We start from the raw sequence: 15,696 nt of genomic DNA, 5'->3' as shown, positions 1-15,696 counted from the left end.
TTTCTACATCCGACGACATGCTCGAAATATGACGATTTATGACAGCCCGGCAGTATCTTTGTTTTCCTACAAGACGGACGTACGGTGGATTTTCTTGTGAGAGAAATTGACATGGGTTCCAACAATGTTAGTGCAGGTGTTGAAAAAAAGGGAAAAGGTGAGGCTTACCATTGAAATGAAGTTTGAAATGATAGTGACATATGTGTGTGGTGTCCGCGTCAGTAAACTGGAATGACATTACAGCCGAAGAATGGCTACGGGCTCGGCGGTCCTCCTCCGTTTGCCAGTCTTTATAAGTTAAGGTGACAGTTATTATTATTGTAACATCGCCAAAGAAATCGACAGCTTCGTCAGGTTTTTAACTCATTCACTCCCAGCCATTTTCACCGGAGCAAGGCCCTCAGAAAATTCAGTTCTATTGCTATATAAACATGGAACCCACCGAAAGAAAGATTAGACTCTCTTCTTTCATCAGAAAAAAAATTAGTTCATATCTTTTCCATTCTTTAGAAATCAGCATTCGAAAATAGCTTCGTTTGAGCAATTTTCTAATTTCTGATGAAAAAACGGAGAAATTGAGCTTTTTGTGCAAGCATACATTTCAAACAACTTTGACTTATCCACAGCTATTTTTTGCTTTAGCTACAGTGCCTTGCAAAAGTATACAGGCCCCTTGAACGTTGCAACCTTTCGCCACATTTCAGGCTTCAAACATAAAGATATAAAATTTTAATTTTTTGTCAAGAATCAACAACAAGTGGGACACAATCGTGAAGTGGAACAAAATTTATTGGATAATTTAAACTTTTTTAACAAATAAAAAACTGAAAAGTGGGGCGTGCAATATTATTCGGCCCCCTTGTGTTAATACTTTGTAGCGCCTTTTGCTCCAATTACAGCTGCAAGTCGCTTGGGGTATGTTTCTATCAGTTTTGCACATCGAGAGACTGACATTCTTGCCCATTCTTCCTTGCAAAACAGCTCGAGCTCAGTGAGGTTGGATGGAGAGTGTTTGTGAACAGCAGTCTTCAGCTCTTTCCACAGATTCTCAATTGGATTCAGGTCTGGACTTTGACTTGGCCATTCTAACACCTGGATACGTTTATTTTTTAACCATTCCATTGTAGATTTGGCTTTGTTTTGGATCATTGTCCTGTTGGAAGATAAATCTCCGTCCCAGTCTCAGGTCTTGTGCAGATACCAACAGAATGTTCTGTATTTGGCTGCATCCATCTTCCCGTCAATTTTAACCACCTTCCCTGTCCCTGCTGAAGAAAAGCAGGCCCAAACCATGATGCTGCCACCACCATGTTAGACAGTGGGGATGGTGTGTTCAGGGTGATGAGCTGTGTTGCTTTTACGCCAAACATATCGTTTTGCATTGTGGCCAAAAAGTTCAATTTTGGTTTCATCTGACCAGAGCACCTTCATCCACATGTTTGGTGTGTCTCCCAGGTGGCTTGTGGCAAACTTTAAACGAGACTTTTTATGGATATCTTTGAGAAATGGCTTTCTCCTTGCCACCCTTCCATAAAGGCCAGATTTGTGCAGTGTACGACTGATTGTTGTCCTATGGACAGACTCTCCCACCTCAGCTGTAGATTTCTGCAGTTCATCCAGAGTGATCATGGGCCTCTTGGCTGCATCTCTGATCAGTTTTCTCCTTGTTTGAGAAGAAAGTTTGGAAGGACGGCTGGGTCTTGGTAGATTTGCAGTGGTCTGATGCTCCTTCCATTTCAATATGATGGCTTGCACAGTGCTCCTTGAGATGTTTAAAGCTTGGGAAATCTTTTTGGATCCAAATCCGGCTTTAAACTTCTCCACAACAGTATCTCGGACCTGCCTGGTGTGTTCCTTGGTTTTCATAATGCTCTCTGCACTTCAAACAGAACCCTGAGACTATCACAGAGCAGGTGCATTTATACGGAGACTTGATTACACACAGGTGGCTTCTATTTATCATCATCGGTCATTTAGGACAACATTGGATCATTCAGAGATCCTCACTGAACTTCTGGAGTGAGTTTGCTGCACTGAAAGTAAAGGGGCCGAATAATATTGCACGCCCCACTTTTTAGTTTTTTGTTAAAAAAGTTTAAATTATCCAATAAATGTTGTTCCACTTCACGATTGTGTCCCACTTGTTGATTCTTGACAAAAAAATTTAATTTCATATCCTTATGTTTGAAGCCTGAAATGTGGCGAAAGGTTGCAAGATTCAAGGGGGCCGAATACTTTTGCAAGGCACTGTACATCCCAAACATCCGAATAATGTTTTCCTTTTACAAAATAAGATAAACAACAAGACAAATAGAGCTTTTGATAGCAAGTAACAATTTATTTACACATAACTAACTGAAAGATGACGCTGTTCCGCCCGCGACAGCCGGTTAAACTTATCCCTCATCGCCGTCTGTCTCATGAAGATGAATTTTTTTGAGTCTCTAAGGGGTATGCTTGCGAGCTACACGGACTCCAAGGCATCATCCGCTGCACTAGTGGTCCCGGTCGTTTTGCTCGGTAGTCTAGCGCCTGGCATCCCGGGCGTCCTACCGGTTGTTCTGCTCGGTTGTCTTCCGCCGGCGTGCGGCTTGGCCGTTCGTTGCCGTTGAATCGGGTTGCGCGTCTTACCAAATGCGCGACTGCCCTCCAGTGGCCAGTTTTATTGCTTTAAAATTGATTTTCAGCTTTGTGCTTTGGAGCTAAATTGATTCACGACCCAGAGATGTCTTTTTTGGAAAAAAAAAAAAAAAGGTAAAAGATGTATAAATACGTTTTTGGGACACTGAAACAATTAAAAATAGAACGTATATACTGTATACATTTTTGGGAGCAAATTACTTAATCGTTTATTTCCGAACTTGCCTTCACAACATGCTTACTGTCCCCAGCAGCTGACGCCCAACAACAGAACGCGGAAAAATAAAAGTAAAAACTCTATTGCACTCTCTCTCTGTCATCAGCCACACAGTGCGTTCAGGTACACCACGCAAAATACATCCGCCACATTAGAACCCGATTCGTTACATTATTACAGGTAATATTACTATTACCGTATTGGTATATAAGACGGTGTTTTTTGCATTGAACTAGAGCTGAAACGAATACTCGAGCAACTCGAGTAACTCGAGTTTAAAAACTGATCCGAGTAATTTTATTCACCTCGAGTATTCGTTTATTTTGACAGCTCTAAGCATCACGTTTTGCTCGGACTACTTTTAATGCGGGACAACGCGCCGATGTCACGTGCGTAGAGGAAGAAGCAAAAAAAAAAAAAACTTACTGCAGCAGACAGCCGCTACAAACGACTCCGACGTTGCAAAATACTAGCCTGCACATGCTACGTTAGTTGCAGTTAGCTCTGGTGAGTCTCATAGAGATCACATGTATGTTGAACTAGATGGACAATGACAGACTAGGCCGCGTCTGGGCAGCGTTAGCAAACAGCCGCCATCTCTCTGGTGAGTCTCATAGAGATCACATGTATGTTGAACTAGATGGACAATGACAGACTAGGCCGCGTCTGGGCAGCGTTAGCAAACAGCCGCCATCTTAAAGCAGTAGAGCGCTAAGCGCTAACAAAGAGCGCTAAGCGCTAATATATAAGATTAACGTTACTGTCACTACTAGCTCAAGTAACGTTAGCCCTGCGGAGGGCTGGGTTTCTATTAATTAAGACCACTTTCGATGCGTGGCTAACGTGTCTTACATACAGGCTTTAACATAACATAGCGTTGTGGAGTGATGAGGGTGTCAAATAAAAACTCAATAATGCTAACTATCAATTTTAGCTCAGTAGTCATTGCTGGATAAAACACCAAGTAGCACTAGTCCCTAATGTGCTCCAATACAGCCTGTATCATACATTTATTTTGAACACTGCAAAAATTCAAAATCCTATCAGGACTTACAGTTTAGACTAACTTAAAACTTTACTAGAACTTAAAAATGGCTTGACACAAATAAAAATTCAATTGAAAAACGTGGGGAAAAATCGTAACTTTTAAGCGAAGTGTGTTATCAAGCGTAAAGGCATTTTTAGGTGTGTGTGTATATATATATATATATATATATATATATATATATATATATATATTTATATAGTGAATTAGTCTTTTTTTTTAAATCCTAGTTACATCTGAGATGCAATTGTTGGCCGTTTTCAACAATACACATCAAAAATAAAGACATTGATTGACTGAAAATGATAAAATGTCTTGTTTTCTCATGTATATCTATAATTGCTCTTCACCTAAAAATATATTTGTTTTATCCGATTACTCGATTAATCGATAGAATTTTCAGTCGATTACTCGATTACTAAAATATTCGATAGCTGCAGCCCTACATTGAACTAAGTCTGAAAAAGAGGGGGTCGTCTTATATTTGCGGTCTAGACATTATACCCATTCATGACGCTAGATGGTGCCAGATATCATTGAAGCGATGTTCTGTCATGACAGATCTCAGCTACTCTCAAGTATAACCAGTTTGCATTATTTTATTGCAATGTTTTTCCTTAGATTTGTTTCAAGACTACAGTTACAGTTAGACTTCACTTTGATGGTTAATGCAGTTATTGCAAGTTTGTTGTTTTATCACAATAGATTGGTTTATTTACATTTCAAAACCAGAAGCCATTCATTTACGAATGTGATGGCACTTTAGTTTACATATTTAAATGTTCAGATATTAAGATTTGAATGAGGCAAAATAACATGCTTTTTCTCTCAAATATATTGTTATAATCATTTGTTTCGGATGTATTGTAATTATTTTCTGTATAAAGATTAATTTGGTGTTCAAAAATTCTTTTTTCAAACTTGAGTCTGGAAAAAGAGGGGGTCGTCTTTTAATCAGTGATCATATTACTATTATTTTATTATTCCGATTTTTCTTCATAATTTATTTGTTTTGCTCTTTGTAATTGTTATTGGCAATTGTAACAGCAATATTTATTACGGATTTAGTGTAGGTTTTTGGGCTGTGGAACGATTTAAAGGAATTGCCGATCGATCGGGTCCGATCATGTCATTTTCAAAGTATGGGAATCGGCAAAAAAATGTCGGCCATGCCTTTTTTTAATATATATACTATTTTTTAATTGAATCGTTTTCTTATTGTATCTAACATTACAGACATAATATGTTACACTCATCCAGAGTCTTTAGTTTAGACTTAAGGTAGGGTTATCAAATCTATCCCGAAAACGGAGGTAATTAATTTTTATAAAAATGTATCACGTTAAAATATTTAACGCAATTAATGCATGCGCTGCACGACCCACTCACGCATTGTCGCGCTCATTCTGTAATGGCGACGTTTTACCTATATAGAAAGCTAAAAGGCAGCGTAACATGAGTAGAGTGAATTTTAACAGCCTTTGGAGCCTTTTTTTAATTGACTAAAGCCTTACAATCCCTCTCCCTCCGATTAGAAATAACGTGGGAAGCAATGTGAGGAAGTAAGGTAGTAATTGATCTTTTTCTTAACACCCTATGTTATATCCCAACGCAGAGAAGATCTATCAATTGGTAGCACTACGCACAGTCATGGTTGCACTTCCCATCATGCATTTGGGCATAGCTACAGTATCATTTACTGAAAGCTCAACAAATACACTAGATGGCAATATTTAGTCACAATATACAAAGTCACATTTATCCTTTAAGGATTACAAGTCTTTCTATACGTGGATCCCTCTCACAGAAAGAATGTTAATAATGTAAATGCCATCTTGAGGATTTATTGTCATACAGTACTTATGTACTGTACGCTGAATGTATATATTCGTCCGAGTTTTATTCATTTTTTTCTTAATGCATTGCCAAAATGTATATGATCAGGAAAAATTATCGGGAATGATTGGATTTGAATCGGGAGCAAAAAAAAGCAATCTGATCGGGAAATCTCGGGATCGGCAGATACTCAAACTAAAACGATCGGATCGGGAGCAAAAAAACATGATCGGAACAACCCTAATTATAATGTATTCTTATGGGAAAATTCTGTTCGACATACAACCATTTCGACTTACAAACAAGGTCCTGGAACAAATTAACTTCGTATGTAGAGGTACCACTGTATTTCAAATCACACTAGTTTGTTTGGCTTCTAGAATTGAAGGGTAAGAGGGATACAATGTGTTTTTACTGTATGTTTTTATTCATTCTTTGGACAGGTGGATCCCGTTGCCACCTTATTACCATCCCTACCAATACTTTTCGGGTCCTTCCTTGCAAATTGCGCTCCAACTTAGCCCAGAGGAAGTGGCGCTACAGCGCTAGCGCTAGCCAGTTCCTGTACGCCACACCCGAGGGGAGTCTAGTGGTGGTGGCGCAAGCCGACAAAACGGAGACCTACGAGTGCTGGTCGGAAGAAGAGAGCTTCCGCCAGCTGCTAGCCAACTACTGCGTGAGAGCGGAACCTCGCGGTGAGAGTACCACAGCCGCGGTGGGCCATTCACGCACACCGCACGTGAAGCGCGAGGAGGTTATGATCCTCCCCGGCGAATCTCGCTCGGAGCAGATCCACACTAAGACTTACTGGAACGAACTCATCGTTGTCTGCGCTCTGCTCGCTTTCTCTCTCGTCGTCTTCTCTTTGTTTGTCATCTACCGCAATCGCGACCACATGAAGTCCATGCTAAAGCAGGGCGAGTGTGCTAGCATGCAGCAGAAGAAGCCTAGAATTGCCGGCAAGCCCGCGGAGAGCCTGCCGCTCAATGGCAACACAATCCCCGTGTCCACGTCAGACCACAAGGGCTACCAGACGCTCAATGACAACTACATCTGCAGCACGCCAACCAGGGAATCGTCGCCGGAGAGCAAGAGTTTCTCCGACGCGTCCGACGGGCGACCGCTCAACATCAAGGAGAGTCATGTGGAGTACTCGCCCACTTGTCCGCGACCAAGAGTGCGGTTAGGCTCGGAGATTAAAGACTCTATCGTGTGAGATCCTGGCATCTTTTTACTTTGCTCCATTTCTTTTCTTTCAAGCTGCGTGGGACGGAAAAGCAGCTCCAGCAGGGTCGAGGATTTGGCAGCTGCTCTCCAATAGTTTTAGTCAATTTCCTCATGGCCACTAATTGCAGAGAAAATGGTTGCGGAGTGTGGCAATTCAAGACAGAAGATGCTCTCACAGTATTTATGTCTTCAAATTCAATGTCATTAGACGTCGGTTTCGAAGAAGACTAAAAACTGATGCGTCCCTCTGTGTGGATGATGTACAGATGAAGGATGATAAGACTATATCTTAACAGATCAAAGACGCCAAGGATAGGGCAACAAATGTGCAGACTCGTACCTCCTGAATGTATGTCTGTCTGGATTGGAGAAAATAAGTCTGTTTATTCACGCCTACCAGTGAACGCAACGCAGACTGTCGAATGGCGGGCATATACGCTGAATTGTGCAGGTACTACGATGACAAAATACCGGGAGCATTAAGCGGGGTGTACACAAACCGATAACGGGAATGAATGTGAGCGTTTTTCCACGTGAGTTACCAGATAAACTAACACTGAGGCTGTGTTGGGAAGCATTCACTCATGGCCTAAAGCAAATCACTATGAAAATCTGTATGTGTATACCCCGCTTTACATAATAGACAGCCAAGGAGTTCAAACTTTTTCAGGGTCGCACCGAATCATCACGTGCTCTGTGCCAATAACAACAACAAAAAAAGCAACAATTAACCTATCGAAAATGCAATAGTGCCATTGTGTTGTGATGACCACTCCCACTTTTGTCTTAGAATCGCAAATAGCACACACAGGCTTTCGCTTAAGGCCCTAAAATATCTTGTGTTCAGTGGCATTTTTATGAAAAAAAAAAATGATGGGTTGCCGACCACTTAGGTAAACATACAGACAACAACAGTACTCTCAGTATCAGTTTCTCTTACTACAATAATATACGCAACTGTGCATACAACAAAAAATTAAATAGAATCTTAGTTAGCTCGCAATATAATTGCCTTATTCAGGTCATGTCATTTGTTAACTGTGGTCACTTGTTGCTCAGCAGGACTCGAGGGTAGAAAAAGGCTCCTGAATAATCCTGCTGTTCCTGCCTTTCTCTGTGTGTGCATTTCATTAGATCAGGATTGAATGCGACTTGCATATGATGCCTGTGTGTCCTCATTTTTAATGAAATGATACTGTATAATCTTATATTTTTTTACACATTTTAAAAATGATATTTATCGGAAAACGACAGTACAAATGCTAACCAACTAATTGAAATCAGAAGCCACTCAAACACAAACTGATTCTATTTTTCCAAACGCATGAATACAAGGGCGTAGGTTTGCATAAGGACAGTAGGGACAAAACACTACCAACTTTTCAGGATGCTCAAATTGTCCCCACCAACTTTTAAGCAACCTTATTTGCATTTTATAATGAGTTCAGTTATATAGGTACCGGATTGGCCCGAATATAAACAGTGTTTTTTGCATTGAAATAAGACTGAAAAAGAGGGGGTGGTCTTATATTCGCGGTTGAGACATTATACCCATTCACGATGCTAGATGGCGTCAGATATCATTGAAGCGATGTTCTGTCATTACAGATCTCAGCTACTCTCCCCATTCACGACGCTAGATGGCGCCAGATATCATTGAAGCCATGTTCTGTCATGATAGATCTCATCTACTCTCAAGTTTAACCAGTTTGCATTTTTTTATTGCAACGTTTTTCCTTATTCTGATTTGTTTCAAGACTACAGTTACAGTTAGACTTCACTTTGATGGTTAATGCAGTTATTGAAGTTTTGTTGTTATATCACAATAGATTGGTTTATTTACATTTCAAAAACCAGAAGCCATTCATTTACGAATGTGATTGCACTATAGTTTACACATTTAAATGTTCAAATATTAAGATTTGAATGAGGCAAATCCATGCTTTTTCTCTCAAATATATTGTTATAAACATTTGCTTCGGATGTACTGTAATTATTTTCTGTATAAAAATTAATTTGGTGTTCAAAAAGTCTTTTTTTAAAACTTGAGTCTTGAAAAAGAGGGGGTCGTCTTATAATCAGGGCCGTCTTATATTCAGGCCAATACGGTAATTTAGATTGCCTTCCCATATGTTGTAAGGATACAATTTACCCTACCATTGTTAAGTGAATTATTTTCATTATGTTCAGACTCATATTTACCCCTTTTTCTGGTCCATTTCCCCCCCCTCAAACTCACGTTTGATTGACTGATGACTTGAGCACCCCCCCCCCCACACACACACACACACACACTTACACATGCACTGACCCGACGAAAATACAACATGTCGCCAACATGCCACCTAATCCGCCCCCTTCAAAGAGGAGGGATATTAAAAGGGTTTTTTTCAGCCAGCAGCAGCCACTGTAAGTAATGTAAAAAGGCGTCAATGTTATGGAGGTGGGAAACACACCACTAATTTTGCTACTGAAATTTTGCTAGAACCTGCATCAGAGTTTGCATAACATTAAACTGTGTGAATTTGCTAACCTGCAAAACTCGAGCAGGAAGCTGCTTAGAGATCATAATTTATTTGTTTTGCTCTGTGTGATTGCTATTTGCAATAGCACCAGCAGCATTTATTAAGGATTTAGTGTAGGTTTTCGGGCTGTGGAACGAATTAATGGAATTATAACCTATTCCAATGGGAAAATCCTGCTCAACATACGGCCATTCCTACTTACAAACAAGGTCCTGGAACGAATTAACATCGTATGTAAAGGTACCACTGTATTTCATAGTTTGAGGATTGTCTTTATTGTGTTTACCCCAAGGGCGTAGGTTTGGTCTCAACATTGATAGGGACAATATAACAGCATAATTTTCATGTACACTTTTTTGCTCGGGATGGGACATTATTAAGACCAAACATATTGGGTGAATGGGGGTCAGGGCTACATTTCTCATGAATAGGAACCTAATTCATTGAAATGCTAAATCGGGGGTGCTCATTACATCGATCACGATCGACCAGTCAAACGCAACACTAGTGTGGGTAGCTCACGGCATCCAATATATATGTATATATATATATATATATATATATATTTTTTTTTTTTTTTTTTTTTTATGTACATAGTTAAATATGATTATGTTGTGTGTATCTTGTGTTGTGTGAGCAACATGAGGTTATGCAGCACCCATTTTTCTCAGTAGCTTCTTGCTCACGTTTTTCTGGTTCTATAGTTCCCAGCAGAGTTCACTAAATTTCTCCCAGTTTAATTAACAATAACAGTTGAAAACACAAACAGAAGGACACTTCTCTCTAAGCAGCTTCCTACTTGAGTTTTGCAGGTTAGCAAGTTCACACAGTTTAATGTTATGCTAGCGCTGATGCAGGTTGGACTTTCAGTAGCAAAATTAGTGGTGTGTTTCCCACCTCCACAAAATTGGCGTCTTTTTAAATGACAGTACCTGCTACTGGCTGAAAAAAAACTTATAAAATCCCTCCTCTCCGAAGGGGGTGGAGGAGGTGGCATGTTGTCGACATATGTTTCTGTCAGGGCTGTGTGGGGGTGAGCATGTGTGTGTGTGTGTGTCAGGGGTAAATGTAAGTTAGAACATAATAAGAATAATTCACTTAATAATTGGAGGGTCAATTCTATCCTTACAGCATATGGGAAGACAATTTAAATTATATGTATAAATGAACTCGTTATAAAATGCATACAAGGTCGCTTAAAGGTTGGTGGGGACAATTTGAGCATCCTAAAAAGTTGGTAGTGTTATCTCCCTACCGTACCTATGCGAGCCTACGCCCTTGGTTTACCCAGAAATACTGTTAATGTTTCTGACTTCCCTCCACAGCAGAGAAATGGCAGGGTGGCTTGGCAACATACAGGAAGTTACACCAAAAAAATACAATAAAAAATAACTCTACAATAATAAAAAAAAAAATGTCTTATGATTATGCAAATTTATTGACACCATTTATTCACTACTCGATATTAAATTTTAAATGTACCAACTGCTGGACCAGGCCAGTGCCACAATTTGATGAAAAGCATCCATGTCCAAATTTGGAAGTTTTTCCATGCAATCCAAAAAGCAATTTTTTTTTTCCACCCATGTTCATTTTTCAGATGATTTATTCCCACTGGTCTCTGCTGCTTCAAATAGCAGAGAGCAGGAAGTTACTCAAACACACACAAATAACTCCCAAAACTTCACTTCTAGGATTATAAAACAGGTTGTTGTTGGTGTTTTGTTTTGTTTTTTTTTTCACAAAATTCAATCATTGCATTAGCCAAAAAAAGTCAACAGAATGTATTAAAACATTTTTAATGCTGGAATAGTTTTTTGTTTTTTTTGTTTTTTTTTAGTATAACCCAGCAAAACGTATGTGTTTTTTTTGTTGTTTTTTTTTTTTTTAAATATGGATGGGCAATGGGGGGAGGACCATCCAATGCTTATGCCCAAACCTACTCTGAAGAATGTACAGTAATTGTTTGAGGAAGTCCATGAAAACATGATCTCAATTGTAGGCTCCCAGGTCTCAATCCACTCATCCTTCGTCACTCGCGTAATGTGAGAGCACAAAATAATCAGGGCGTTTGCACAGCATGCTTATTTCCACGTAAAATGCAACTACTGATACTGAGAAAACAAGAAAAAGGGGACCATTGTGAACATTCAGTGTACACTATCAAGACTTAAAAAGCAGACTTTTTCCAAAGACATAGGAAACATATATAAGATAATATCACTGACTCAGTACAAAATGGCACCACGTCTTGGAATATATACAGCACCACTAATCAGAACTATAATCTATTTTAGCGTAAAAATGTTTAAACGGAGTGACCGACAACTGGCTCTGTTCCATCACATCCAGTTGACAGTGTCATTGCACAATGTAGAGCGCAAAAAGTGGTCCGTGTTTATATTTTGCATTGATTATATTGAATATCTGTGCTTAATATTGTGTGCGTGTGTGAGAATTTTTTTATGGGGACTTGTGTAAGTTGTGTTGTAGAGATAGAACTGAACCTTTTTGTCCACCCATAAAGTTTTGTTGCCTTCCTACGCAATACCTACCGCTAATGAGCACTCATGTTTGTGGCTCAAGCATATCAAAGCAGGAATTAACTGTAGTTATGTTTACTAGCCATTTGTTAGCATAGCAATAGTAGAAACAGTGACACACACGCTACTGTTTTTAATGTGTCTTCAAGCTTCATATGTGTGAATTAGGGTTGAACACACTACTAATTGTGGTAAGATAGCTTGCTTTAAGCTTATTGCTATGTGTGTGATATTGAACTAATAAAAATGGATGTAATAATAAGAACACTGGGAACTTGAATGCATAAGAAGAAAAATATCCTGCTTTCATATGCTTGATAGTCTCCTAAAAGTATTAAATGCCTTTATCTTTCTGCCTTTTTTTAGCCATGTGCCATGTTGCACCGTCCAGCATTTACAATTCACGACAACACGGGTCACTCTACCATTGCTAACGGTAGCCGCTAACCATAAGACCGAGGCTTGCTGAAAATGCTTTTTTTGTTTCGGTTTTGTTTTAGCACACTCCATAGACTTCATAATGTATTGACGGAAGAGGGCGCGGGGCAGATTCATAGGGGGCCTATCTCCATTAAAGCTGACCGAGTAGAAACACAAAGAGCTTTTTCAGTTGAATATTTTTGTGAATAAATGTTTAAATCCCTGAATTCTTTATAGATATGGACGTAAAGCGGTCTCGATTATTGGTTACAAGCAAAAAAAACGTGCCGTTAGCATTTATTTTATGTAAATATTGCGAACTATGATGCCAGTCAGTAAGCAAATTAGCGGCCGCCATATCACAAAGAGCTTTTTCCGTTGAAAATTCCTGTAAATAAATGCTTAAATCCCTGAATTCTTTATAGACTTGGACATAAAACAGTCTCGATTCTTGGTTAAAACAAAAAAAAAAACGTGCAGTTAGCATTTATTTTACGTAAATATTGCGCACTATTATGCTAGTCAGTAAGCAAATTAGCAGCCGCTATATCACAGACAAAGAGCTTTTTCTGTTGAAAATTCTTGTAAATAAATGCTTAAATCACCAAATTCTTTATAGATATGGATATAAAACAGTCTCGATTGTTGCTTAAAAGCGCGGGGGGAAAAAAACGTGCAGCTAGCATTTATTTTACGTAAATATTGCGAACTATGATGGCAGTCGGTTAGCAAATTAGCGGCTGCCATATCACAGACAAACAGCTTTTTCCGTTGAAAATTCTTGTAAATAAATGCTTTAATCCCTGAATTCGTTATAGATATGGACGTAAAACAGTTATGATTCTTGGTTAAAAGCAAATTTTAAATAAAAACAGGCAGTTAGCATTTATTTTACGCAAATACTGTATGTTGAATGTGCTGCTAGTCTTTAAGTCACTGTGGTGGGCCCCTTAGTACAACAAACAGCTTTTTGCATTGAAAATTCTTGTGAATAAATGCTTAAATCCCTGAATTCTTTATAGATATGGACTTAAAACAGTTTCGATTCTTGGTTATAAGCAAAAAACCGGGTAGTTAGCAGTTATTTTACAAAAATATTGCGAAGCATAATGCCAATGCTGTAGCGGCTAATTTCTCCCATTTTTTTGCACGTTTCAAAATGCATGCATGGCACCAAAAATATAATAATTACCTTGAATCCTCAAACAAATCACTCCTGAGACAATCCTTCCTGTTTGTATGCAGTACCGCTTTCGTACTTTTTCAGCCTAAATCCGGCGTTTGATCGCTGCATGTGACCAACTGCTAATAAATGAAGCGGAGTGTGGGACGGCCCCTTTCGGGAAGGTGTGACGCAGTGAATGGTGAATGTTTGTCACGTCAGTATATTATGAAGTCTATGCACACTCATGCCTTTCCGAAGACACAAACAAGCGTGTAAATGTCAACATTTGGCCTTAATTGTTTTACGTATTTATTAATGACGAGCTTTTTGTTCCGGAGCAATTAAGCTTTCTTCATTTTGAGTGGCTCCTCGGTGATGCAACATATACTGTATTGGACATGAATGTAGCCAGATACTTTTTTTTACTTTTTAATGGAAACCTTAACACTTTTATTTTTTGTCCCAAAAAGTCTTATGACACAGACAACACAATAGAAGACAGTCAACATTACATATTGGCATCATCAAACGAAATGACATCTACTTGGTTGTCTGGAAAACAAAAGACAAATGTGGTTTTGCCTGCATGATTCCCTTCTCGCTCGCTCTTTTTTTATTATTATGTGTCATGTATATACTTGTGAACCGTCTTTTTTTGTATTATGGAAATGAATTGTGAATTGTTTTTGTTATAATGTACATAAAAAGCACTTTATTTTAAAGTTTTTAAGATAAATGAATAAAATCAATGTTTTTGACAGACGCGTATGTGAAGTGCTGATTATTCTTTCTTTTATTTTTTTTATAAATTGTATATAAGATTTAAAACGAAGTTTTATTTAGTACTGTCATAGATACGAATAAGCCCACTCCTGGAATGATGTTAAAGTATAAATATTAATTAGCATTTTAAATGTTCCACAAATTGATAAACACATGATACTATTTTTTTTTTAATGATTCAGAATCCATTTTTCTTCATGCTCAAAATTCATTAGATTTTTGTATCAAAAGTAAAATGTATTGTAAAAAAGTAAAATTGTTTATACATGTTTACGAATGTTATGTCACAGATTCCTTCTTGTATCCAATATACTGATTATTCATCCATCCATTCTCTATCCGATAAACCATAGGTGTCAAACCCGCAGGACTGGGGCCAGATCCAGCCATCCACATCATTTTGTGTGGCCCGCAAAAGTAAATCTACCACACGTTTCTCGCTAAAATGAATTCAGTCTTTCCATTGAGGACCACAGAAATGAGAAAACATTTTGTTTCATTTTGAAAAAGAAAAATGAACATTTTTTTCAAAAATAGAAAATGCTTTTTTTCCTTTGAGTTTAAAAAGGAACATTGTTTGTTGTTGTTTTTGTTTTAAAACTATAAAAATAAAATGAGAATAGTGACCATTGGTTCCTTGTTTCTTTCTGGTTTCTCACGAAAATAAAATTTATATAAAATGTTTATCAAGGACTCCAGGAATCAGAATACGTACTGTTTTTTTTTTGTTTGTTTTTTTTTCCTTCGTTTTTTTAATCAATGTTTTTTTAAATCAAGGGTTAACCCTTGAGAGTCGAAGGACGCGCCGGCGCGTCCTCAGCGCACGTCGTCTTTGAAGCGCCCTCACGTTTTAAATACGTCACCCACATGCCGTTGGTTGGTCTCGTTTTAAAGTGCGGAAGTTGCGGTTTACTCTCGTTATTATTTGAAGTCAATCGACCGATTAAAACGTGAGATATTGTCATTTAAGTTTTATAGTTTTATTGTCCTCTCAAAAAAACATTAAAACGCTGCATGGATCATTTGTTTGTATCTATATTTCCATCATTTCTTGTCCTTTTTCAAAACGGAAGCTCCATGAAAAAACCACAAATCAAACGAACCCTTTCGAAGTCACAGTGGACGCACTAAATGCGTTTTTTAAATAAATATAACTGCCATGCGAGGTTCCACCGAACGAGAGGGAGGAGTGTTCTGAAGCAGCGAGGTGGCGAGCCGACGGCCGTTTGGATCGAGCAGCGACTTTGTGTGACTTTGAGAATGAACGGAAAACTAAATTTAGCGCAAGCAATTGT

The 15,696-nt window shown here is 38.5% G+C and overlaps 1 protein-coding gene across 4 annotated transcripts in view; it reads left to right on the top strand.

The window, feature by feature from the left end:
* The window catches only part of LOC130926865 (semaphorin-4B-like), a 157,777-nt gene extending 143,396 nt beyond the window's left edge, over positions 1 to 14,381 (top strand). For all 4 annotated transcript variants that reach the window (XM_057852183.1, XM_057852156.1, XM_057852165.1 and 1 more), the window contains one exon: positions 6,182 to 14,381. In XM_057852183.1, coding sequence (XP_057708166.1) covers positions 6,182 to 6,954 — 773 coding nt within the window. In that variant the 3' untranslated portion in view covers positions 6,955 to 14,381. The remainder of the gene's footprint in view (positions 1 to 6,181) is intronic.
* Positions 14,382 to 15,696: the final 1,315 nt, after the last annotated feature.

Source organism: Corythoichthys intestinalis, chromosome 1, assembly GCF_030265065.1.
Source record: "Corythoichthys intestinalis isolate RoL2023-P3 chromosome 1, ASM3026506v1, whole genome shotgun sequence".
NCBI lineage: Eukaryota > Metazoa > Chordata > Actinopteri > Syngnathiformes > Syngnathidae > Corythoichthys > Corythoichthys intestinalis.
This window is presented reverse-complemented; position numbering and strand designations above follow the sequence as displayed.